The sequence below is a fragment of the Hemiscyllium ocellatum genome, chromosome 10 (assembly GCF_020745735.1).
Source record: "Hemiscyllium ocellatum isolate sHemOce1 chromosome 10, sHemOce1.pat.X.cur, whole genome shotgun sequence".
NCBI lineage: Eukaryota > Metazoa > Chordata > Chondrichthyes > Orectolobiformes > Hemiscylliidae > Hemiscyllium > Hemiscyllium ocellatum.
Window position 1 is genome coordinate 73,543,271 of NC_083410.1, and position 26,256 is coordinate 73,569,526.

Consider the following 26,256-nt stretch of genomic DNA (forward strand, 5'->3'; position numbering starts at 1 on the left):
AGCACCCGGAGGAAACCCACGCAGACACGGGGAGAACGTGCAAACTCCACACAGTCAGTCGCCTGAGTTGGGAATTGAACCCATGTCTCTGGCGCTGTGAGGCAGCAGTGCTAACCACTGTGCCACCGTGCCACCCACAAAAATGAATACCAGGTCATTTTTATCTGAGATAATACAGCACAGTTTAACTGCGCTTAGTTTATATTTGTTAATCCAGAGTTCCATACTTAGAGCTGTTTAAAATAAAATCGTGATTTGGAGCACCTGACGAAGGAGCGTCGCTCAGAAAGCTAATATGCTTCCAATTCAACCTGATGGACTATAACCTGGTGTTGTGTGATTTTTAAAATAAAATCATTCATGTCAAGGAAAGTATTTATTATTCATCCCTTGTAGTGTTGTCACTATTGGCTCTTTGACATATGCAAGTCTGTTCTTATGTCAATTCAATTAATTGAATTATGAGTCATTATGGGTTTGGAGTTTATTTAAGGTCAAACAGAATAAGGAAAGCAAAGAACAAATAATTGCTGTATATTACAGGGCAGGCAGCATCTATGAAGGGAAAGCAAGCTAAACTTGACTCTTCGTCAGAGCCATCCAAGCAGATTTGCTTTCCTAAAAGATATTAGACAACTTTATTGAACCATTTTTTGATTAGCTTTGTAAAACTGCATTCAAATCAGTCTTTGTCTTTCTACATAAGTTCAAACCACCTCCACTTCACTGTCAACTCTCAAAATTAGGATGGTTTTCCAAGTTCTTACTGTCACAGTCTGCCATGATTGTGCTGGCGTTGAGTGTACAGATCCTGTCTTTTGAATTTTTGTGCTTTTTAAACCATGGACTGAAAGGTGAAAGACTATTTTAAAATCAATGTTTTGAATGGATGGTTGCATTGTTTTAAAAGCAAGTAACCAGACACCCATGGAAAGCATGGAAGTAGCTATTTGAGCAAGCAGTGACTGAAGTGATTGCAGATGAATGGGTGCAATGGGGTTCTGCACTACGCTGCTGGGTGGCAACAAGTAGTTGATTTGTCAATTAAAAAGATGTTTTGCTAGCCAACCTACCATGGGATATCCAAGGAAATAACTAGGGAGAAGGTAGGACCACACAAGGATAAGAGGGAACTTATAGTTGGAGGATATGGGCAAGGTCCAAAACAAGTACTTTGTATCAATATTCATCCAAAAGGAGGATATGGGGGATAGTGAGATTTGTGTGGAGCATGTTAATATGCTACAGCATTTTGAGATCAAGAAAGAAGTGGGTCTCTTGAAGAGCATTAAGTCTCCAGGGTCCCAATGGTATCTACCTCAGGTTACTGAGAGGCGAGATGAGATTGCTAGGGCCTTGGTCAAAATCTTTGTATTCTCACTAGCCATTGGAGAAGTCCTTCAGGACTGGCAAATAGATTAGATTACTTACAGTGTGGAAACAGGCCCTTCTGCCCAACAAGTCCACACCAACACTCTGGAGAGCAACCCACCAGACCCATTCCTCTACATTTACCCCTTCACCTAACATTACGGGCAATTTAGCATGGCCAATTCACCTAACCTGCACATTTTTGGACTGTGGGAGCACCCGGAGGACACCCATGCAGACACAGGGAGAATGTGCAAACTCCACACAGACAGTTGCCTGAGGTCTCTGGTGCTGTGAAGCAGCAGTGCTAACCACTGTGCTGCCCATCTTGACTCCTTTGGTCCAGGAACTCGCTACCTACTCCCTACCTTCCTTGACCTCTTCATTTTCATCTCTAGGAACTAACTCAGCACCAACATCTACTACAAACCCATTGACTCCCAGTTATTTCGATTACACCTCCTCCCACCCCATCTCCTGGAAAAACATGATCCCACACTCCGTATTCCTCCACCTCCACCGTATCTGCTCCCAGAATGAGCAATTACACTCCAGAAATAGTTAATATCGTTCCACTATTCATGTAGGGAAATAGGGATAATCCAGGAAATTATTGACCAGTTACTCTCACATCAGTGGTTGGCAAGCTACAGGAGAGAATTCTTAGGAATAGAATTTAAGTGCATTTGGAAAAGCATGGCTTAATTAGGAACAGCCAGCATGGCTCTGTGTGGGATAGGTCATATCTCACCAATATGATTGATTTTTTTTTGAGGTGGTGACAATGGTAATCTATGAGAGTAGGGCAGTGGATGGTGTCTACATGGATTTTAGAAGGCTTTTGACAAGGTCCCTCATGTAGGTTCATCCAGAAGATTTTAAGATGCATGGGATCCACGGTGACTTACTTGGAGTTAGAATTGGTTTGCCCATAGAAGACAAACAGTAGTGGTGAAATGGTGGCAGACAGTAATGACTGCAAATGCTGGAAGTCAGAGACAGTAGATGTGAATCTGGAAGAGCACAATAGGTCAAACAGCACCAGAGAAGCAGGAAAGTCAGCATTTCGGGCAGGATCCCTATCAGGCCCTCTGCAGTTCGTAATTTATATAAATGACTTGGATGGAAATGTAGATGGGTGGGTAAGAAAGTTTGCAGATGACACAAAGATCTATGGAGTTGCGAATTATGTAGAAAGTTGTCAAAGTAAACAGCAGGGTATGGGTCAGTTGCAGATGTGGGCAGAGAAATGGCAGATGGAGTTTTATCTGGTGTGTGTAAACTTCTGAACTTTGGGAAATCAAATATTACAGGAAAGTATACATTCATGACAGGACCTGAACAACACTGATGCACAGAGGGATCTTGAGGTTCAAGTCCATAACTCCCTGAAAGTGATCATGCAAGTAAATAGGGGGTCAAAGGAGGCATATGGCATGCTTGCCTTTGTTGATCTGAGAATTGATGCACAAGAGTCAGCAAGTCATGTTGCAGCTTGATAAGACTTTGATTAGGTCACACTTCAAGTATCATGTTCAATGCTGGTTGCCACATTACACGAAGGATGTGGAGGATTTGGAGAGGGTGCAAACTTAATCAGGATAGATTAGATACGCTACAGTGTGAAACAGGCCATTTGGCCCAACAAGTCCACAGTAACCCTCTGAAGAGTAGCCCACCCCCTACATTTACTCCTGATTAATGCACCGAACACTATGGACAATTTAGCATGGCCAAGTCACCTGACATGTACATCTTTGGATTGTGGGAAGAATTTGGAGCATCCAGAGGAAACCCACGCAATCACAGGGAGAATGTGCAAACTCAACACAGTCACCCAAAACGGGAACTCAACCTAGGTCCCTGGTGCTATGAGACAGTGCTAACCACTCAGCCACAGTGCCGCCCCAAGTTTACCAGGATACTACCTGGATTAGTGTATTAGTTATAAGGAGTGACTAGAAAAAGTAGGGTTGCTTTCTCTGAAGTGACTTTATTACAGGGGCTGTGGGAGACTTGATAGATATCTGGAAAATCATGAACCACATAGGTAAGGTTGACAGTCAGAATCTTTGTACCCCAACAGCTGAAATATCAAATACTAGAGGACATGCACTTAAGGTGAAAGGGGTAAATTCAAAGGAGATGTGAGGGGCAAGTTTTTTTTTGAACACACAATGGTAAGAGTGGTGGCAGTAGATAAGATAGTGGCATTGAAGGGGCATTTAGATAAGCACATGAATATGCAAGGAATTAGATTAGATTACTTACAGTGTGAAACAGTCCCTTTGGCCCAACAAGTCTACACCGGCCCGCCGAAGCGCAACCCACCCAGACCCATTCCCCTATATTTATCCCTTCACCTAACACTATGGGCAATTTAGCATAGCCAATTCACCTAACCTGCACATTTTTGGACTGTGGGAGGAAACCAGAGCACCCGGAGGAAACCCACGCAGAAATGGGGAGAATGTGCAAACTCCACACAGTGAGTCACCGGAGGCGGGAATAGAACCCGGGTCTCTGGCGCTGTGAGGCAGCAGTGCTAACCACTGTGCTACCATGCCACCCACAAATGGAGGGATGTGGACCAGGACAGACAGAAGGGATCAACTTAATTGGGTTACATTCAGCACAAAATAGTGGGCCGAAGGGCCCATTCCTGTGCTGTACTGTTCTATATTCTAGGGGTTGTGAACAAGGCACAGAAAATGATTTTGATCTCCACCACTCAGGTGCAGTCACTGTTTTCTGCAGCCAAAACCTACATTAAAATTGAAATATCCATTTAAACCTTCCTCCAACTGTTGATGCAAGGTGTGATTTTTAATTGATTAATCAGAAACATTTTTCAAGTATCCCAGGAAACCAGTGGAAGCAAGGAAGAAATGTTAGGATTTGCAAGAACAATAGAACGAACTGTCTTTCCAGGTTTTTTACTCTGCCAAGGTTTTCTTCCTCTTTGTATTGGTTTATTTGTCTGTGCGGGCAAGGGAGGCAGATTAGAGCTTTAATCAGTAGTATTGTTTGCTAACAGTTTATAAATGCTTATCAACAGCTAGAGTCAAATTATTTGTAATAAAGCAACAATTTTTGTTCAGCACAAAAGCAAGCCAGGTCAATTGGGGAATTTTAGTTACTTATTTTAAAATCTTTAACTATCTTAAAATCTTTAACTTTTGAAATCAGTGCAGGAATTGTTCTTGAGGGCTTGATTTTCAGCGTGCTATTCTACTGAGTTATGACATGAGACTAATGAAAAAGAAAGAGACCCAATCAATAACGCATTCAATAATACTATCTTCCTCAAAAACAAATCAGAGAGTTACTTTAAACTTAGAACTCCAAAAAGTAGGGCTGTGACACATTAATCAGGAATGACTGTAGTCAGAAAGGCATGCAGTGGACCAAATTAATGGAAGTATTGGCAGGCATGAGTAATGAAGATGTAGAAGTGTACTGTACCTTCAAGAGAGTGAAGGGCGAAGAGAGACACACACAGTGCTGGAGAAGTTACATTGTAACATTTGGTCCAGCAGCTAGAGTCGCTGGTTGCCTGGATACAAAAACAAATTCAAATTTGGCCAATCAGTTTAAATTATATCCCAAAAATACCAAACTCCAATCAAGTTTGAATTTAGTATATTGACAATATTAAAAGCCAATGACACAACCCGATGTTTTAGGGTATAAGACCTGGAAAACCAGAACAGTTGAGAGAGAATTGCCAAGCCACCAACATCTGCAGACTGCCCGGAAAATTAGCTCTCTTAAAGGTACATTTATCTATTAACCGGTGAAAGAGAAATCCTAAGAAAATTTGCACATGAAGATACAAAGGGAAGATTCCGCAGCTGCCTAGTTTTGGAAGTTGAATTTTGGTAAATCTTAATCAGGGTTTTATCGGATTAGCATTGTAGAGGGGAAGGTAAAAGATAGGTTTAGATCAATGGGTTGTGAATAGTTGTTAGTTAATTATTTTCTGTTCGACTTAAAGAATAAAGTTCTAACATTTTTGTACTTCAGTTCTTTGCGTCTCGAATTTCAACAGATTACAGCACAGGTTAAATCATTTCTTTGTTGCAAATTTTAATTAGCAGGAGGGGTTTACCCCATGTCATAACAGTAAGTACTAAGACTTTGTGAGGCAGTACTTCTGGTTTAGGTACTCTCTGAATCATTATGGGCTGATTTGTGACAGGACCACATCCAGCGGTTTGCAATGGCACCTACGGCAGTGAAAGTTATCAATGAATGCAAAGTTACCTCTACTCTATATGGTTCCAACAATGCAAGAATCTAAAAGAAAATACAACGGATGCTGGAAATTTGAAATAAGGACAGAAAATGTGGAAAATGCTCAACAGCTATGGCAACATCTGTGGAAAGAGAATCAGAATTAACAATGTAGTTTGGTAATCTTTCAGTAGACTAGTAGATTACTTACTTAGATTAGATTACTTACAGTGTGGAAACAGGCCCTTCGGCCCAACAAGTCCACACCGACCCTCTGAAAAGCAACCCACCCAGACCCATTCCCTTACATTGACCCCTTCACCTAACACTATGGACAATTTAGCACGGCCAATTCATTTTTGGACTGTGGGAGGAAACCTACGCAGACACAGGGAGAATGTGCAAACTGCACACAGACAGTTGCCTGAGGCAGGAATTGAACCGAGTCTCTGGTGCTGTGAGGCAGCAGTGCTAATTACTGTGCCACCATGCCGCCCACAAAGTTTAGGAACTGGATTGAAGCCACTCAAGCTGTTTAAGTCGTGTCCTTTGAGATAAACATGAGCTGATGCACGTGGGCAGGACAAACAAGGCAAGAAAATACATAAATGAACTACATGACACTGGGAAGCACCAAGGACCAAAAAGGACCTTGGGTATGCAAGTCCACTGGTCCCTTAAGGTAATGGAGCAAGTAGACGAAATGGTTTGGTGGCATATAGGATACTTGCATTTATTAGTTGAGGTAGTGTTCAGCGCAGGGAGCTGCTGCTGGAACAATGTAAAATGTTAGGCCACTGCTATTGTGTGCAGTTCTGGAATCTATATCATTAGAAGGGTATGATTGTGCAGGACTGTACAGAGGAGATTTATCAGGATGTTGCCCGAACTGGAGTGTTTTAGTTAGGAACAGAGATTGCGCAGATTGGAATTTTCCCTGGAACAGAGATTTAAGGAGGACATGATTGCAATGCATAAAAGTACGAACAGAGACAGGACGGAGAGAAAAAAATTTCCCTTTGGTGGAGGGATCAATAACAGGGAGCGGCCGATTTAAGGTTAGGGGCAGGATCCTTACAGGTGTGAGGCAAACGTTCATCACTCAGACGGTGGTGGGAATCTGGAACTCACTGCTTGTGAGGGTGGCATAGACAGAAACCCTCATAACGTTTAAGTATTATTTAGATGTACACTAGCAGCCAACTGCTGGAAAATGAGATCAGAATAGTTAGATAGTTGATTTTGACCAGTGCAAACTTAATGGGGCAAGGGCCTTTTAGTATCCTGTCGTCCTCTATGACTATATGACTCCACTGGCTAGGACTGAATTTAAACCTCAAAACAAAGAAGAAATGGTACAACATTAACTGACTATGTTATTCAGACCTCAATATGACTCTCATTTTAGACAATATGAAATGTAAATAATTACAATAGTCTTAGCACAGTTTAATGGCAAGTACTATGCATGGCACTTCCAATTAATAGTTACAACATACATTTGTACAGTGAAGTGACCGGGTGTGATTGTGAGCATCGACTCTGATATTTGGCACACTAGTGTCTTGCATGACTCCACTTACTGCAACTGTCAATGGAATATTTTTCCTGAATTCTTCACCTGAAAAACAAATCAAAGTGTAATTATTTTGAAACATTATCACAAAGATTTCAAATTAAATGGAGGTGACATACTACCAATCATGAACCTATCATGTCCCTCACGAATGGCTCACAAAGTGCCACTGTGACCGTTGAATTGTCTGGATACAACAATTACAAGCATAATCTGTAATATGCATCAGTAATGAATTCAGTTGAATCCATACATGAGTTCAATACCTTACAATCAAATCATCCTGGAATGATTTTCCTTGCACATTTTGAAATTTAAATTGATTAGGTTACCATCCTTTATCGTGTGGAAGTACAAGACATGCTTTTGAAATATCAAATCTTGCCCACATTTACTTTGTCTTTTTCTGTTGTACTCCAATTGATTAATAAAGCTTGTTTTACACGTACTACTGAATTGCTCCTGGCATGGCAGTCTCCGCTGCTCATGTGTAGAGTACAACAGTGAGTTAAAATGGGGCAAAATTCACTGACCTCAATTTTCTATGGGCTCCTGCTTTGGTCAGTTGATTTTTTTTGATTTCCAACTGCCTCAGGCAATTTTCTCCCAAACATTTGGGCTCCAAAGGTCATAAGCATCAGCAATTACCTCCCAGTTCTCATGTCAATGCTGCCTTCTTCAAATCTCATTTGCAAATGCTCTTGCTCCACAGAAACAGACATCCAGGAGATCATGACTCAGTATTCAGTTCATTCAACAGAAAGGCTATACGACTCCATCCATCCACTGAATGTGGTGTAGCCAATGCAGTTATTGTTGCCTTAACGACGAGTGTACTGGGACTGGGTTCAATTCCTACCTGCTCTAAAGTTGCGTAATAACACCATTGAACAGGTTGATAACTACACAAATGAAAATGGGCTCTGTGGCACAATGGCAATGTCCCTACCTCTGGACCAAAAGCACAGATACGTTCCAGAGATGTGTAATAATATAATGAATAAAGATGGATAAATACCCAGGAATGATTCCTGGGTCCCTTCTGAGATACTTGTATCATCAATAGCCACAGGTGAGGTACCGGAAGACTGGAGGTTGGCCAACATGGCCTTCAGAAAGGTTGTAAGTAAAAAGTGAGGGAACAATAGATGAATGAGCCTGAAATCAGTGGTGGGCAAGTTGTTGGAGGGAATCCTGAGCGACAGCATTTACATGTATTTGGAAAAGCAAGGACTGATTAGGAATGGTCAACATGGCTTTGTGCACAGGAACTTGTGTCTCACTAAGTAGATTAGGAGTTTTTGAAGTGACAAAGAGGATTGATGAAGGCAGAGCGGTGGACATTGTCTACGTCGACTTCAGTAAGGCATTCGACAAGGGTCCGCATTGTAGACTGTTAACAAGGTTAGATCAGATAGAATGTAGGAGGGCCTTTGGCCAATCTTCTATCTAAACATGTTGCCTATTGTCTAAGGATCTGTATCTCTCTGCTCCCTGCCCATTCATATATCCGTCTAGATAAATCTTAAATGATACTATTGTGTCTGTCTCTACCAACTCTGCTGGCAACGCATTCCAGGCACCCACCATCCTCTGCATAATGAAATTTCCATGTTTCTCACCCTGAAATGTTGCCCCTCTCACTTTGAACTCGTGACCCCTAGTAATTGAGTTCCCCACTCTCAAAAAAAGCTTCTTGCTATCCACCCTGTCTATACTTCTCATGATTTTATAGACCTCAATCAGGTTCCCCCTCAACCTCCATCTTTCCAATGAAAATAACCCCAGTCTACTCAACCTCTCCTTATACATAGCACCCTCCATACCAGGCAACATCCTGGTGAACCTCCTCTGCACCCTTTCAAAGCATCCATATTCTTTTGGATAATATCATGACCAGAACTACACAGTACTCAAAATGTGGCCAAAACAAAGTCCCATACAACTGTAACATGACCTGCCAACTCTTGTACTCAATACCCCATCCAATGAAGGAAAGCATGCCATATTGCCTTCTTGACCACTCTACTAACCTGCATCGACACCTACAATGGACCTGAACACCCGTATCTCTCTGTGCATCAATTTTTCCCAGAGCTTTTCCATTTATTGTATAGTTCACTCTAAAATTGGATTTTCCAAAATGCATCACCTCGCATTTTCACGGATTGAACTCCATCTGCCATTTCTCCACCCAACTCTCCGTTCTATCTATATTCTCCTGCATTCTCTGACAGTCCCCTTCACTATCTGCTTCTCGACCAATCTTCATGTCATTTGCAAATTTACTAGTCAGACTACCTACTTCTTCCTCCAGATCATCTCAAACAACAGTGGTTTCAGCACGGATCCCTGTGGAACACCACTGGTCACAGCTCTCCATTTTGAGAAACTTCCTTCCACTACTATTCTGTTTCCTGCTGCCCAGCCAATTCTCTATTTATCTAGCTAGTACCCCCTGGGCCACACGAGACTTCGCATTCCCCATCAGCCTACGACAAGGAACCTTATCAAATGCCTTACTGAAGTCCATTCCTCAATCAACTTTGTCACTTCCTCAAAAGAATTCTATTAAGTTGGTAAACATGACCTTCCCTACGCAAAACCATGCTGCCTATCACCAAAAAGTCCACTTTCTTCCAAATGTAAATAGATCTTATCCCTCTGTATCTCCTCCAACAACTTCACTACCACTGATGTCATGCTCACCAATCTATAATTACATGGATTATCCCTGCTACCCTTCTTAGAAAAGGGAAAAAGTGAGGACTGCAGATCCTGGAAATCAGAGTCGAAGAGTGTGGAAAAGTACAACAGGTCAGGCAGCTTCGGAGGAGCAGGAAATCAATGTTTCAAGCATAAGCCCTTCATCAAGAATGAGGCTTGTGGCCCAAGGGGGCTGAGAGATAAATGGGAGGGGGTGGGCTGGGGAGGTAAGTAGCTGGGAATGCGATAGGTAGATGATGGTGGAGGTAAAGGTTGAAAGTTGAAGAGGAGAGGACAGATCAAGAGAGCGGGGCCAAGTAGGAAGGTTGGATCTGGAATAAGGTGGGAGGAAAAATGAGGAAACTGGTGAAATCCACATTGATCCCACTTGGTTGGAGTGTTGCAAGATGAAAGATGAGGCATTCTTCCTCCAGGCGCCGGGTGGCTAGAGTTTGCGGGTGGAAGTGGTCCAGGACTTGCATATCCTTGGCGTAGTGTGGGGGGGGGGGGGATGGGGAGGGGAGTTAAAGTGTTCAGCCATAGGGCGGTGGGGTTTAGATTAGATTAGATTAGATTAGACTAGATTTACAGTGTGGAAACAGGCCCTTCGGCCCAACAAGTCCACACCGACCTGCTGAAGCGCAACCCGCCCATACCCCTACATTTACCCCTTACCTAACACTATGGGCAATTTAGCATGGTCAATTCACCTGACCCGCACATTTTTGGACTGTGGGAGGAAACCGGAGCACCCGGAGGAAACCCACGCAGACACGGGGAGAACGTGCAAACTCCACACAGTCAGTCGCCTGAGTCGGGAATTGAACCCGGGTCTCAGGCGCTGTGAGGCAGCAGTGCTAACCACTGTGCCACCGTGCCACCCACACGGGTTGTGGAGTGTGTGCCCCAGAGATGTTCTCTCAAACGTTCCGCAAGTTGGTATCCTGTCTCTTAATGTAGAGGAGACCACACTGAGAGCAACAGACACAGTAGATGACGCGCGTGCAAGTACATGCAAATCTCTGTCAGATGTGGAAGGATCCTTTGGGGCCTTGGATGGAGGTGAGGGAGGAGGTGTGGGCACAGGTTTTGAGGTGGCAGCAAAAAGTACCAGGAGTGGAAGGTGGGTTGTTGGAGTACATGGACCTAACATGAGAGTCAGAGAGGGAATGGTCTCTCCAGAATGCAGATAAGAAGTGGAGGGGGAAATATATCCCTGGTGGTGAGGGTCTGTTTGTATGTGGCGGAAGAGAAAATGTGTCAAGCCACTTACATCACGAAGTTACTGTGTAGTTGTTGGCAGATCACTTTAGGGAAAGTGAAACAAGTTTCTGCATTTTTAACTCCAAAAAGACTATATCAGTTCAAAGTGACACCCTTTGGAATGAAGAACACACCAGCCACATTCCAAATACTCATGAACAGAGTTATGACTGGATTAACAAATCATGCAGTTTATCTGGATGATGTCATGATCTTTAACAAGTCATGGAAAGATCACATGGTACAGTTGAACAATTACGAAAAGCAAAACTGGTAATAACGAAAACAGAATTCATGAATTTGTGATGTTCTTGGGACATAACATCAGGCATGGAAGGCTGACCCCAAGGAACATGAAGACAAAGGCCAGCAGGGTATTTCCACAACCATCCTTGAAGAAAGAGCTAAAGAGCTGCTTTAATGTTTGGGACTAAGCAGAAGTTTATTCCAAACTTCAGCAGCATGGTGCACCGCTAACAGATTTCTGAAAAAAAAACAAAATTCCAGTGGACAGAACAATATCAAGAGGCATTTGAGAATTTAAAACCGCACTAGTTTTTGCTACACCAAATTTTATTGGAATTGGCAATATTGGAATTGGAGCTGTACTGCTACAGGAACATGATGATTGAATTGAACAGACAACTGGATACTTTTCAAAGAGACTCAACATCCACAGAGAAAATACTCTACTGTTGTAAAAGAATTATTGCATTTGGCACTGGTCTTACAGCAGTTTAATGTTTATGTGATGAACAATGTGTTGGAGACAGTTGTGTACTCTGACAACAATCCTCTTACGTTCTTGGAAAGACTTAACACAAATACAAGACTATGTCAATGGAGTTTTATGTTACAGACTTCTAATTTACAAATTGTAGGCTACAGGTAAAAATACAGCTGTGTCTATGACTCAATGGCATTCCTACAGTGTACTAGAAAATTGAAAATATGTAACATTTGAGTTTAACCAATAAGTTTAAGTCATGCTTCAGGATACCAAAACCCAATCACATTTGAATTTATTACTTTGCCAACATCAAACTAATGAGACGATCCAAAATGCACACCTTTTGAAAAGTGGTCAGAAAGGAACTGACGTTGAAACAGGAATGCCTGGACAGCTAACATTTTGCTCTCCAAGATACACTTTCTATCAAAGGTACCTTTTCATTTGAAACATATGCACAATAAAGAAAAAGACAAATACCCAGGGAGATCCTCAGCTGGAAGGCGACTGTTATTTATGTAAATGATTTGGATGTGAATACAGGAGGATAAGTTAGTAAGTTTGCAAATGACATCAAAATTGGAGGTGTAGTGGACAGAGTACAATGGGATCTTGATCAGGTGAATTTAATTCAGAAAAATGCAAGGTGCTGCATTTTGGAAAAGCAAATCAGAACAGGACATTCCCAGGGAATATGGCTGAACAAAGAGACCTTGGAGTGCAGGTTCATAGTTCTGCAAAAGTAGAGTCACAGGTAGATAGGATAGTGAAGAAAGTGTTTGGTAGGCTTTCCTTCATTGGTCAGAGCATTGAATATAGGAGTCGGCCACTTTTGGCATATGGCATGCAATTCTGGTCTTCTTCTAATCAGAAGGATGTTGTGAAATTTGGAAGGATTCAGAAAAGAGTTACAAGGATGTTGTCAGGGTTCAAGGATTTGAGCTATAGGGAGAGGCTGAATAGGCTGGGGTTGTTTTCCCTTGAGCATCAGAGGCTGAGGGGTGACCTTATAGAGGTTTATAAAATCATGAGGGGCATGGATACGATAAACAGACCAGGCCTTTTCCCTGGTGTGGAGGAATCCAGAACTAGGATGTGAGAGAGGAACTTTAGGATGAGAGGGAAAGGTACAAAAAGGACCTAAGGGGCAACTTTTTCATGCAGAGGGTGGAGCGTGTATGGAATGATCTGTCAGAGGAAGTGGTGGAGTTTGGTACAATTGCAACATTTAAAAGGCATCTGGCTATATGGACAGGGTATATGGATATGGGTATATGAATAGGAAGGGTTTAGAGGGACTGTACTGTCAAAAGCGACTTGATGCGGTTAGGATATCTGGTCGGCATGGACAAGTTGGACCAAAGGGTCTGTACCTGTGCTGTGCATCTCTATGACACTATAACTCTAAGAAAGACACAGAAATTTAGTTGATATAATTTGAATAAGTGTCTTATTAAGCAGCATATTGTTATGGAAATGGAGGCAGAAAACAAGCAGTTTAGAGAAAGGGGGGCTTAGAATTGTAAATGGTTGTTTAATATTCACTTTTTGAGTTAAGAATAAATCAATGATATTTTCTTTAAAAAGTGGAATCTGTGAGTTCTGTCACTTATTTTAACAGATTATGAGGCAAGGTGAGCTTTTCTGGGTGTTTGATTTAAGTAAAAGAGGGGTTCACCTCTGTGTCATAACAGATAAGAGCTGAAAGATGTAGAATGAACATAAAAGGCAACCTGTTTATGCAGAGGGTGGTGCGCATAGGGAATAAACTGCCAGATGAAGTGGTGAAGGGTGGTACAACTACAACATTTAAAGTCCTCTGACTTGGTCACTATGTAGTGACAGCAAGTTGTGGTAATGAGTGAGGCAGGTAAGGAAATTAAGAAGCTGAGTGTAGAGGTGCCTCAGGTTTTGCATATGTCCAACAGGTTTGAAGTTCTTGGTACCTATATGGCAGAAAACGGACTGTAGAGTGAATGAGAGAACTGTCCAAGGCGCCACAGTAAAGAAAGCCTTTTGGTGGGAGTGAAGCTGTGAAGAATATTGTGATAGAAGGAGATAGAACAATCCATATTTACAAATATATTTCTCCAAAGTTGAGATCAGAAGTCCCAATGGTTGTGTAGCAGCTTGTGTTGTGCCAGGGGTCTGATACTTAAGAGTTGGAGGGGAAGTTGTGGTGAGAGAGGAAGGATCCAGTGGTCATATAGTACTCACTATGTTGTCGAAATTTTAAAAAGATGTTTTTCTTATACAGCATTAACAGCTAGGGGTCAAATTAAAAAGCAGAAGCTCAAAAAGGTAATAATCTCTGCATTATGATCTCAGCCATGAGCAAATTGGCAGAAACAAAATAAAACTAGAAAGATGAATATACAGGCTTAAGATTTAGAATTAAGGAAAGGGTAAATGAATTGAGCAGGTATTTTGATTCAGACTTCACAATCATAGGTACATATGATATCCCAGAAACAAACACCCCTCTTTAACTGTCTGTATGATATACAACAGGTACTGACCACAACTGACACTGCTTAGATGCTTGATCATTGACATTCATCTTAAAAATTTTAAGATTTACTGGAAAGCCAACTTGAAATTCTTCCATAAGCATGGTCTCCTTCATCAAAAACTTTCTCTAACTTCAGTGATCAAAACCGCTGATCCTGTACCATTTCTTGTTCTGTTGCAAATTCTACAAATAAGGATGAGGAAGGAAATTGAAGGGGATGGACACAAGTGAAACGTGGAGCTTATTCAAGTAAGGACTACTGCAGAGTATGTACCTTGCAGGCAGGGAGAAAAGTTGTCGAATGCAGGAGCCATGGTTTACTAAGGAAGTTGAAACTCTTGTCAAGAGGAAGACGACGACTTATGTTAGGATAAGATATGATGGTTAGTTAGAGTGCTTGAGAGTTACAGGTTAGCCAGGAAAGACCTAAAGAGAAAGCTAAGATCATCCAGGAGGGGACATGAGAAGTTGTTGTCGGATAGGATCAAGTAAAACCCTAAGGTTTTCTATAGGTACATCAGGAATAAAAGAATGACTAGAGTAAGATTACAGCCAATCAACGACAATAGTAGGAAGTTGTGCGTGACATCAGAGGAGATAGGGAAAGCACTAAATGAGTATTTTTCAAGAGTATTTACATGAGAAAAAGACAATGTTATCAAGGAGAATACGGAAAAACAGGCTACTAGACTAGATGGGATTAAGGTTCACAAGGTGTTATCATTTCTGGAAAGTGTAAAAATAGATAAGTCCCCTGAGTTAGATTGGATTTATCCTAGGATTCTCCGAGAAGCCAGGAAGGAGATTGCAGAGCCTTTGGCTTTGATCTTTATGTCATCACTCTTTACAGGAATAATGCCAGAAGATTGAAGACAGCAAATGCTGTTCCCTTGTTCAATAAGGGGAGTAGAGTCAACCCTGGTAATTATAGGCCAGTGAGCCTTACATTGGTTGTGGGTAAAGTGTTAGAAAGGGTTGTAAGAGATAGGATTTATAACCATTAAGAAAGGAATAAGTTGATTTAGAGATAGTCAACACAGTTTCGTGAAAGGTAGATTGTGCCTCACAAACCTTACTAAGTTCTATGAGAAGGTAACCAAACAGATGAATGAGGGCAAAGCAGTTGATGCGGTGTGTATGGATTTCAGTAAGGTGTTTGATAAGGTTCCCCACGGTAGGCTATTGCACAAAATATATGGGATTCAGGGTGAGTTAGCCGTTTGGATCAGAAATTGCCTAGCTGAAAGACGACAGAGGTTAGTGGCTGATGGGAACTATCAATCCTGGAGTTCAGTTACCAGTGGTTGACCACGAGCATTTTGAGTCCACTGCCATTTGTCATTTTTATAAAATGAGGGCGGGCACAGAAGGATTGGTTTGTAAATTTGCGGATGACAGTAGAGTTGTGGATAGTGTCGAAGGATATTCTAGATTAAGGAGGGACATAGATAAGCTGCAGAGCTGGGCTGAGGTGGTAAATGGAATTTAATGCGGACAAGTGTGAGGTGATTCACTTTTGGAAGGAGTAACAGAAATGCACAGTACTGGTCTAATGGTAAGATTCTTGATAGTGTAGATGAGCAGAGAAATCTCAGTGTCCAGTTATGTAGATCCTTGAAAATTGCCACCCAGGTTGATCAACTAGGAGAAAGTGAGGACTGCAGATGCTGGAGATCAGAGCTGAAAAATGTGTTGCTGGAAAAGTGCAGCAGGTCAAGCAGCATCCAAGGAGCAGGGGAATCAATGTTTCGGGCATAAGCCCTTCCTGATGCTGCCTACCTGCTGCACTTTTCCAGCAACACATTTTTCAACCCAGGTTGATCGGGTTGTTAAGGCAGCATACAGTGTATTAGCTTTTATTGGTAGAGGGATTGAGTTTTGGAACCATAAGGTCATGCTGCAGCTGTACAAATCTCTGATGTGGCCACACTTGGAGTATTGCATTCAGTTCTGGTCACTGCATTATAGAAAGGATACGGAAGTTTTGGAAAGGATTCAGAGGAGATTTACTAGAATGTTGCCTGTATAGAGGGAAGGTCTTATGAGGAAAGGCTGAGGGACTCCAGGCTGTTTTCACTAGAGAGAAGGAGTTTGAGAGGTGACTTAATTGAGACATAGAAGATAATCAGAGGGTCAGATAGGGTGGATAGTAAGAGCCTTTTTTTCCCTCGGATGGCAATGGCTAGCATGAGGGGACATAGCTTTAAACTGAGGGGTGATAGATATAGGACAGATGTCAGAGATAGTTTCTTTACTCAGATAGTAGTAGGGGCGTGGTACGCACTGCCTGCAATAGTAGTAGACTCACCAACTTTAAGGGCATATGGATGAGAATGGAATAATGTAGGTTAGATGGGCTTCAGATTGGTTTCACAGGTTGGTGCAACATTGAGGGCTGAAGGGCCTGTACTACACTGTCATGTCCTATGTTCTGTTATGAAGACGTGGGTGTACTGTACGTTTAAGAGAGTTAAAAGCTAGCAGAACTATCTGACAGCACCAAGTGTTCTGAATAAGACACAGCGTAACTTGTTGTCCAGCAGCTAGGGTTGCTGGTTGCCTGGAGACAAAAACAAATTTGAATTAGACCAATCAGTTTAAATTGTACCCCCAAAAAAATACCAAACTCCAATCAAGTTTGAATTTAGTATATTGACAATATTAAAAGCTGATGCTTTGGGGGCATATGAGCAGGAAAAATTGAACAGTTGGGAGAGAACTGCCAAAAGACCAACAGATATAGGCCGATAGTCAGAATTCACTGAGAGGTACCTGCCTAGGGAAGGAGTTTGCACAGACAAAAACATCAACACAGACCTGGAGAGCAAACCTACAGAGGAAGATATAAAAAGAAGATTTGACCACTGGCTGGTTTTGAAATGTGAATTTTTGGTAAATCTTAATCAGGGGTTTTATAGTACTAGTATTATAGAAGGGAAAGTAAAAGATAGGTTAGAGGAAGGAGTTATAAATAGTTGTTAGTTAATTATTCTCTGTTATACTTTAAGAAATCAAGTTGTTACTTTTTACTCTAACAAGTTCCTAGCCTCTCAAATCTTCACAGATGACTGCATGGAATAAATCTTTTCTGTGTTGCTGGTTTAGAATTAACAGAGGGGATTTACCTCATGTCGTAATAGTTCTATTTTCTATAAGGTTAGGTTTCTTAGTATTTAATGGTATTAAAAGAATATTAAATACCTCTGATTTCAAGATAACAAGAAAATTTTAATGAACTAATTAGCTTATAAAAATGAATTCCCTTTTCTGTTTCAGTGCTCTTATGTTTTGTGTGTTTTTTAAATTTGATCACTTTGATTTTTGATTTTAACAGAAGAGTATGAAATATATACAAATATTCAGCCAGAAGGATGGAGTGGTGGGGGAAAGCGGTGCGGTGGATGTACAGACAGACATATGGACAGACAGAGAAGAAGAAAGGCTTTTGTCTTTCGTTGGTTGAATCAATACCAACTAGAAAGTGACTGGACTCAAAGTATTTAACTTTTTGCATACAACTAAAATGTTTAATTTCCAACATCAAACAAGGGTTCATAAAGTCCTAAATTTCAATTGATTATCTTCGAAGATTAGCACACATGCATCAATTATTTATTTTAGCAGCTTCATAGTCTACAAATTGCTCATTTGACAAACTCTTCTCACTCTTTCAATTTTCATATTCCCAATTCTGCTTTTAATACTTCTTTTCCATTTCCCTTTTTTCTCCCTTCATTACAAAAACTCTTCACTGGTCTTTCGTTCTTTCAGTTGTTTTTTTTAAATCTCAACCCTAATTGAATTTTAGCTGATTCTAGCAATGACACAGTAAGTAGAGGTTCCCTCCTTTTAATTCTGAATCTTGGGTAATTACTTTAAGCATATCATATTTACGAAACCCTTCTTTTATTTCTGCCTTCAATTCACCTACCATCTCTCAGCTTTGTTTTAGTTCAGAAATTTCAAAACATCCCTTGTGTCCTTTGCCCCTGAAAACATTCAAGGCTATTTTCAAACACAAATCAATGTAATAAAACACAAAACTCCTGTTTTATTACCTCTACATGCAAGATTCTTTGAGGGAGAGAGAGAAAGAGACACAGACAGATAGACACAGAGAGAGACAGATTCTCTTAAACTCCAATCCTGGATGAGCCACCACTTTATGATCCTACCTGATGGTAACACTGAACAAATTAGATACCAGAGTGAAACCGGCCTGGTACATCATTTATTTTTTTAAAAGACAGTTTGTTAATATCCTGGTTAGTCAATGAACATATACACACTGCTACAAATATTCTTTAATAGCAGAACACAAAAAATTGACAGTTTAGAAAGACATTAACAAAAACAGAACAAAATTTCAACTCATTTCCCAGCAAATGTTACAGATACTCAAGTCCCAAAGAAATAGCACTCCTGCCTCAATTGTGTCATTTTAAAATTTAATTCACTGTTCTTAGTTCCCCTTCTTGGACTGATAAAACAGTTTTATGATATTTCTGAGTCCTCTGACCTAAACAGCTTTCCAATTGTGAAGCTGTAAGAATACTTCTCAGTTCAGATTGTTAGAATACTTTGATACAAACTCACATTCTGGATGTTTCACAATCTGGTGACTGGTTTCTCTGAACTTTGTACTTCCTCGTCTGAAGTTAAAACAAAACTAATGATTGTGGTCTGTTTCAGCTGCATGCCATCAATTCAGCAATATATTTTTTGTTCTTGAACACTACAGGTGCTTGTCCAGTTGCTTGACTGAAGTCACGTGCATTCTTGGAAATAATGTATTTTAGTCAGAAAAAAATGACTTTGAACTCATCCAAATGCATCTGCCACCATTTTAATATTCAAATTCCAAACGATAACATGTTAGATACCTTTAAGTGTTAAAAAAGCAGCTGCTGACTTTGGTTTATTTTTCCCACAATTCCATAGATTCCGCAAAAGGTCCAATCAGATTACAAAATAATGAATGGGACTTCTCAACTGAATAACAAATGAAGTACAGGACAGAAACAGGACCTGCTGGCCACTAAGTATGTGCACAACCATGACACCATTCTAAACTAAAATCTTTTTGCCCGTCTATTCATGTATCTGTCAAGACGCCTACTGAACATTGCTGTTTTATGTGCTTCTACCACTTCCTCTGACAGTGCATTCCAGACACTTGCCACATTCAGTGTTTAAAAAAAACCTGTCTCTCACGTCTCCTATGAGCTTACCCACTCTTACATAGGCATCCTTGCAATTGACATTTCTATCCTGGAAAAAGACTCTGACTATCCATTCTATCAATGCCTCTCATCATTTTCAAAACTTTATCAGCACATCCCTCATCCTTCGATATTCAAATAAAACTGAAAATGTGTTGCTGGAAAAGCGCAGCAAATCAGGCAGCATCCAAGGAGCAGGAGAATCGACATTCAGGCATGAGCCCTTCTTCAGCCCTTCTTCTCCATATTCGAATAAAAATAGACCAAGTTTGTCTAAGCTCTCCTCATAGCTAATACCTCCTAAACCAGGCAACATCCTGGCAAACCATTTCTGTATCCTCTCCAGAGCCTCCACATCCTTCTGGCAGTTTGGCAACCAGAACTGTACACAATATTCCATATACAGCGGCAACGTGACTTGGCAATTGTTACACTCTTTGCTCTGAGCTATACTCCTTCTTGACCACTTTATCTATTTGAGGTGTCACTTTCAGGGAACTGCACATCTGTACAACCTAATCTCTCTGTATGACTAATAATGCTTCTACCATTTACTGTTCACTTCCCTCCTGTATCAGACCTCCCAAGATGCATCACCTCTCATTTGTCAGGATTAAATTCCATCTACCATTTCTCCAAGTCTCCAGCTCTCTATATCCTACGGTACTCTCTAGCAATTATCCTTGCCACCTGTGTCAAAATCCTCCAATCTGTGTCATCCACAAACTTACTAATCTGACAACCTACATTCTCCTTAAAATCAATTATACATATATATTACAACCAACCTTCGTCCCAACACTGATACTTGTGGAATGCCGCTGGTCACAGATCTCCAGTCAGAAAGAGTTCACTAATGTCCTTCACAGTAGGAAATCTGCCATCCTTATCTGGTCTGTCCTAAATGGGACACCAGACACACTGCAATGTGGTTGAATCTCAAGTGCCCTCTAAATAGCTGAGCAAGCCATTCAGTTGTATCAATTGCTACAAAGTCTCAAAGAGATGAAACCAGACGGATCACCTGGCATCCACTTAGGCATTAGAAAAGACAATGGCAGCAACAACCCTGTTAACCCTGCAAAGTCCTTGTTACTAATATCAGGCAGCTAATGTCGAAATTGGGATAGTTGTCTCACAATCATACTCGTGGAATCATACCTTACAGACAATGTCCCACACACCACCATCACCATCCCTGTCTCACCAGCAGGACAAACCTAGCAGAGGTGGCGGCACAGTGATATACAGTCCAAAGGGAGTTGCCTTGGGAGTCCTCAACATTGACTTCAGCCCCCATGAAGTCCCATGGCTTCAGGTTAAACATGGGCAAGGAAACATGGGCAGCACAGTGACTCAATGGTTAGCATTGCTGCCTTACAGCGTCAGAGTAAGGGTTTGATTCCAGCTTCAGGCGACTGTCTGTGTGGAGTTTGCACATCCTCCCCATGTCTGGTCCAGTTTTCTTCCATAGTCCAAAGATGTGCAGGTTAGGTGAACAAGCCATGCCAAATTGCCCACAGTGTTCAGGGGTGTGTAGGCTAAGTGCATTAGTCAGGAGAAATGGCCAGCCATCAAAAAGGCAGCCTGTCGTAGCATTAAAGTATAAGATGGCTGACTGCACATAAATAAGACAAATAGTTTGTTCTAGCCTTTAATTAAAAGACACACAACATCTTTGAACACAGCTAGATCAGAACCATGAATATGCCTTTCTAAACAATTTTGATGTAAGCGTGTCTGCAGAACAGAGAAGTGACTAATCCTAGCCTTCATTAAAGAATAATTGCCCCAGTGAATGAATAAACACCAGGTGCAGTATAAGCCCAGTCCCTAAGCAGCTATCAGAACAACAGTGAGGGTTATTTTGTTGTAAATGTCTGTTTTGCAAAAATGCTTCACGAACATTAAAATAAAACGTTCTAGTTAAAGGTTCTTTAGAATCATAAGAGCAGCTTGCAATATAAAATAGATACATACAATCAACGCTGCGTAAAAGTATTAAAGAGAAAGAATTTAGACCTAGATGTGAAGTTGCCTGGTTTTAACAAATGACTCCTCTAATGCCTTGAACAAGATAGATTGCTCACGGCCCACTAATTACAAAGTCCTGACAGTAAGAGTAACTGTATAATTGTGTAACTATATAATGGAAGTCCATAATAAAAATCTTATAGCTAGTTAAAACAAACTTTTTTTGGTACTTCTTCATTCATATTAATTAGGATAGTAGAAAATGTGAACAATTGAATTTTATAAAATGAAACGTAATGACTAACAAAATTCAAATTGTCCCTAGAGATAAGCTAGCAGGAGAGACACTGGAAGGAGTGTAGTAAATAACTTTGGAATGCAAATGAATAAGATGCATGGAAAGATTCCAAGGCCCAGAGATTGCAGTGCCTGTTAAACACCATGAGATCATGGGAACCTAGGGCTATCCATAGAAAAGCCCACCATTGATTAGGTGTCCCTTTGGATTGGGTATACGAAGTAAGGGAAAACTGGAGCAGACATGGGGAGGATCAAGTTGTATGTGATTGTTTTTTTATATATTTTCTGTTAACAGAGAGGAGAAAGTGAGGACTGCAGATGCTGGAGATCAGAGCTGAAAAATGTGTAGCTGGAAAAGCGCATCAAGTCAGGCAGCATCCAACGAGCAGGAGAATCGACATTTCGGGCGTAAGCCCTTCTTCAGGAATCCTGTTTACGGAGAGCATGTCACTGATTTATCTTCCAATCTAAGCTAAAGATTAAGGGAAAAATTGACTTGTCACATCAAGGCAAGATTCAAGGAAGACTCTTTGGCCTTGTCCCTGCATTAACTCGTTTCGGCTTGAATAGAAGTCTTCCACTTGCCTGAATTCAGCCTGCCTTTTGAGTCTTAGCACTCCCTCAAGGCAAAATGCTCCTACACTTACCAATCTGCCAGCTGCAGATGCATCTGTCCATGACAGTATTGCTAACAGCAACGACCGCACAGTCCTTGAGGAGACAATGAGAATAACCTTCACATTAAGAACAACCACGACCATGTTGTGTGGCACAATCACCATGTGAACTGGGAGAAACTTCAATCAGACCTAGCAACCGAAGACTGGGTGCTATGAGGTGCTGTCGGCCATCAGCAGCAGCACAATCATACTCCAGTACAATCTGTAAGCTCATGGCCCAGTATATCCCCCGCTCAACCAGTACCATCAAGCCAGGGAATCTACTTTGGTTCAGCAGAAGGTGCAGGAGGTCATGCCAAGAGAAGAACCAGCCATACCTGAAGATGAGGTGTCAACCTTGTAAAATCAGTTGAGACTACTTGCATGCCAAACATCATAAGCAGCAAGTAATAGACAGAGCTAAGCAATCCCACCAACATAAGGTCACATTTAAGCTCTGCAGTCTTGCCACATCTAATCATGAATAGTGATGGATTAAACAACTGACACAAATGTCCTCATCCTAAATGAGGAAAGAGCCCAGCACATCAGGCTTAAGCTTTCGTTGCAATCTTCAGCCAGAAATGCTAAGTGCATGATCCATCTTGGCCACCTCCTGTGTTCACAGCATTACAGAAACCAGTCTCCAGTCAATTCAATTCACTCCATGTGATATCAGGAAACAGTTGGAGACACTAGATACTGCAAGGCTACAGGCCCTGACAACATTCCAGCAATAGTGCTTGGCTCAAAAGCTTGCGGCTCCCCTAGCTAAGCTCTTCCAGTACAGTTACAATACTGATATCTACCTGACAACATGGAAAATTGCCCAGGTATGGTGTGTACATAAAAAGCAGGACAAATCCAACTTAGCCAATTTGTGCCACATCAGTCTAATCTCAATCATCAGTAAAGTGGTGGAAGATGTCATCAACATTGCAATTTAGCACTACCTGCTCCACAATAACTTGCTCAGTGATGCCCAGGTCGGGTTCCGCCAGCACCCCTCAGCTCCTTCATTATAGCTAAAAGAGCTAAATTTCAAAGGTGAGGTGAGACTAACAGCCCTGACATCAAGGCTACATTCAATTGTGTGTGGCATTTGGGAACTTCAGAAGAAGTGGAATCAATGGATATCAGGGGAAAACTGTCCAGTGGTTAGAGTCATACCTAACATATCGGAAGATGGTCATGGTTGTTGGAGGTCAATCATCTCAGCTCCAGGACATTTCTGCAGGAGTTTCTCAGGGTAATGTCCAAGGCCCAAACTTCTTCAGCTATTTCATCAATGATCTTCCTTCCATCATAAGGTCAGACGTGGGGATGATTGTTGATGTGTACAAGATGATTAGGGGTTTATCTTTTTCCACGTATGGAGTCAGCTATTATGAGGGGGCATAGCTTTAAATTAAGGGGTGGTAGGTATAGGACAGATGTTAGGGGTAGATTCTTTACTCAGCGAGTCGTGAGTTCATGGAATGCCCTGTCAGTAACAGTGGTGGACTCTCCCTCTTTATGGGCATTTAAACGGGCATTGGATAGGCATATGGAGGATAGTGGGCTCGGATCGGCGCAACATCGAGGGCCAAAGGGCCTGTACTGCGCTGTATTTTTCTATGTTCTATGTTCTATGATTGCACAATGTTCAGCATCATTCGCAAGTCCCCAGATACTAAAGCAGAACATATTCAAATACAACATGATCTGGACAATATTCAGGCTCAACCTGACAAGCTGGCAAGTAACATTCATGCCACTCAAATGCCACATATGATGATCACCAATAACAGACAGGCAATCTAACCACCGCCCCTTGACATTCAATAGCACTGTAACCCACTATCATTGACTAGAAACGTAACGGGACTCATCAGATAAATACAATAACTATAAGAGCAGATCATAGGCTAGGAATACTGAGGCGAATAACTCACCTGATTCCACAAAACCTGTCCATCATCTACAAGGCAGAAGTCAGGAGTGTGATGGAATACTCCCCACTTGCCTGGATCTGTGCCGACACAAAAACACCTCTCAAGAAGCTTGACACCATCCAGGACAAAGCAGCTCACTTGACTGGCACAAGCATCCACTCCCTCCATCTCTGAAGCTCAGTAGCAGCAGCAGCAATGTGTATTATCTCCAAGATGCACTGCAGAAATTAACCAAAGATCCTCAGACAGCACCTTACAAACCGATTACCATTGTCATCTGGAAGGACAAAGGCAGCAGATAAAGGCAACTAGGGAGTGGCAATAGATGCTGGCCAGTTGCCAACACCCACATCCCACAAATGAGTAAAACTAAACCTATCTGTACCACCTTCTGAGGCACTGAATTCCAAAAATTACAGAATCACTGAAAGAAAAACGTTCTCACCTATGTTCTGAAAGATGACCGTTTGTTTTAAAGTAGTGCCTTGGATCTGGACTGACTCAGAAGAGGAAACATCATCTCCACATCCACTTTGTCAAGACCATTCAGGGTTTTACACACTTCAAACAAGTTGCCGGTCATTCTTCTAATCTCCAGTGGAAACAAGCTCAGCCTACCTGACCTATCTGCATACAACAGACGCTTATTCCAGATATCAATCTCATGAACCTCCTCTGAAAAGCCTCCAATGCATTTACATCATTTGTTGAATAAGGAAACCAAAACTACACATAGTAGTCGAGATATGGTCTCCACAATGCCCTGTAGAATGGAAATATAACACCCAGACCTTCATGTTTAATTCCAGTCATAAAGAATAGCATCTCATTAGCCACCTTGGTTACATGCTGTACCTGCACACAACTTTTCACGATTCCGCAGAGCACCTGAATCTCCCTGCAATTTGGAATTCTACAGTTGTTAACCATTGAAGGGTTGTTTATTTCCATGCTTCCTGTCAATGTAAACAACTCCACATTATACTTCTTCCACCAATGTTTTTCACCACTCATTTTTAGTTGTTTTTGCAGACTTGCAAGGCAATGGCTTATTGGTATTATCACTCAACTGTCAGCCTAGAGACCTAGATAATATCTAGTGACCAGAGTTTGAATCCCGCCATTGTGATGGTGGAATTTACATTCAATAAAAATGTCTGGAATTAGGAGTCTCACGATTACCGTGAATCCATTGTTGATTGTTAGGGAAAACCCTTGAGGGAAAGAAGCTGCCACCTTTCCCTGATCTGGTCTACATTTGACTCCAGACTCTCAACAATGTGGTCGACTCTTAACTGCCTGATGGGCAATAAATACTGTTTGGTCAGTGATGCCCTCATCCCACAAATGAATATTAAACAAAACTCCTTTGGTCATCTTTGCATCTTAAATTCCTCTGTTTTTGTGGGCGGCATGGTGGCACAGTGGTTAGCACTGCTGCCTCACAGCGCCAGGGACCTGGGTTCAATTCCCGCCTCAGGCGACTGACTGTGTGGAGTTTGCACGTTCTCCCCGTGTCTGCGTGGGTTTCCACCGGGTGCTCCGGTTTCCTCCCACAGTCCAAAGATGTGCGGGTCAGGTGAATTGGCCATGCTAAAATTCCCCGTAGTGTTAGGTAAGGGGTATATGTAGGGGTATGGGTGGTTTGCGCTTCGGCGGGTCGGTGTGGACTTGTTGGGCCGAAGGGCCTGTTTCCACACTGTAAGTAATCTAATCTAAAGTAATCTAATCTAATCAGCAGATTTAGCCCAGCCGGGTGAATGAAGTTTCAGT

The 26,256-nt window shown here is 41.6% G+C and overlaps 1 protein-coding gene across 3 annotated transcripts in view; it reads right to left on the bottom strand.

The window, feature by feature from the left end:
- The window catches only part of tmem181 (transmembrane protein 181), a 398,388-nt gene that overhangs the window by 227,884 nt on the left and 144,248 nt on the right, over positions 1-26,256 (bottom strand). For all 3 annotated transcript variants that reach the window (XM_060831604.1, XM_060831605.1, XM_060831606.1), the window contains exon 5: positions 7,107-7,228. In XM_060831604.1, coding sequence (XP_060687587.1) covers positions 7,107-7,228 — 122 coding nt within the window. The remainder of the gene's footprint in view (positions 1-7,106; positions 7,229-26,256) is intronic.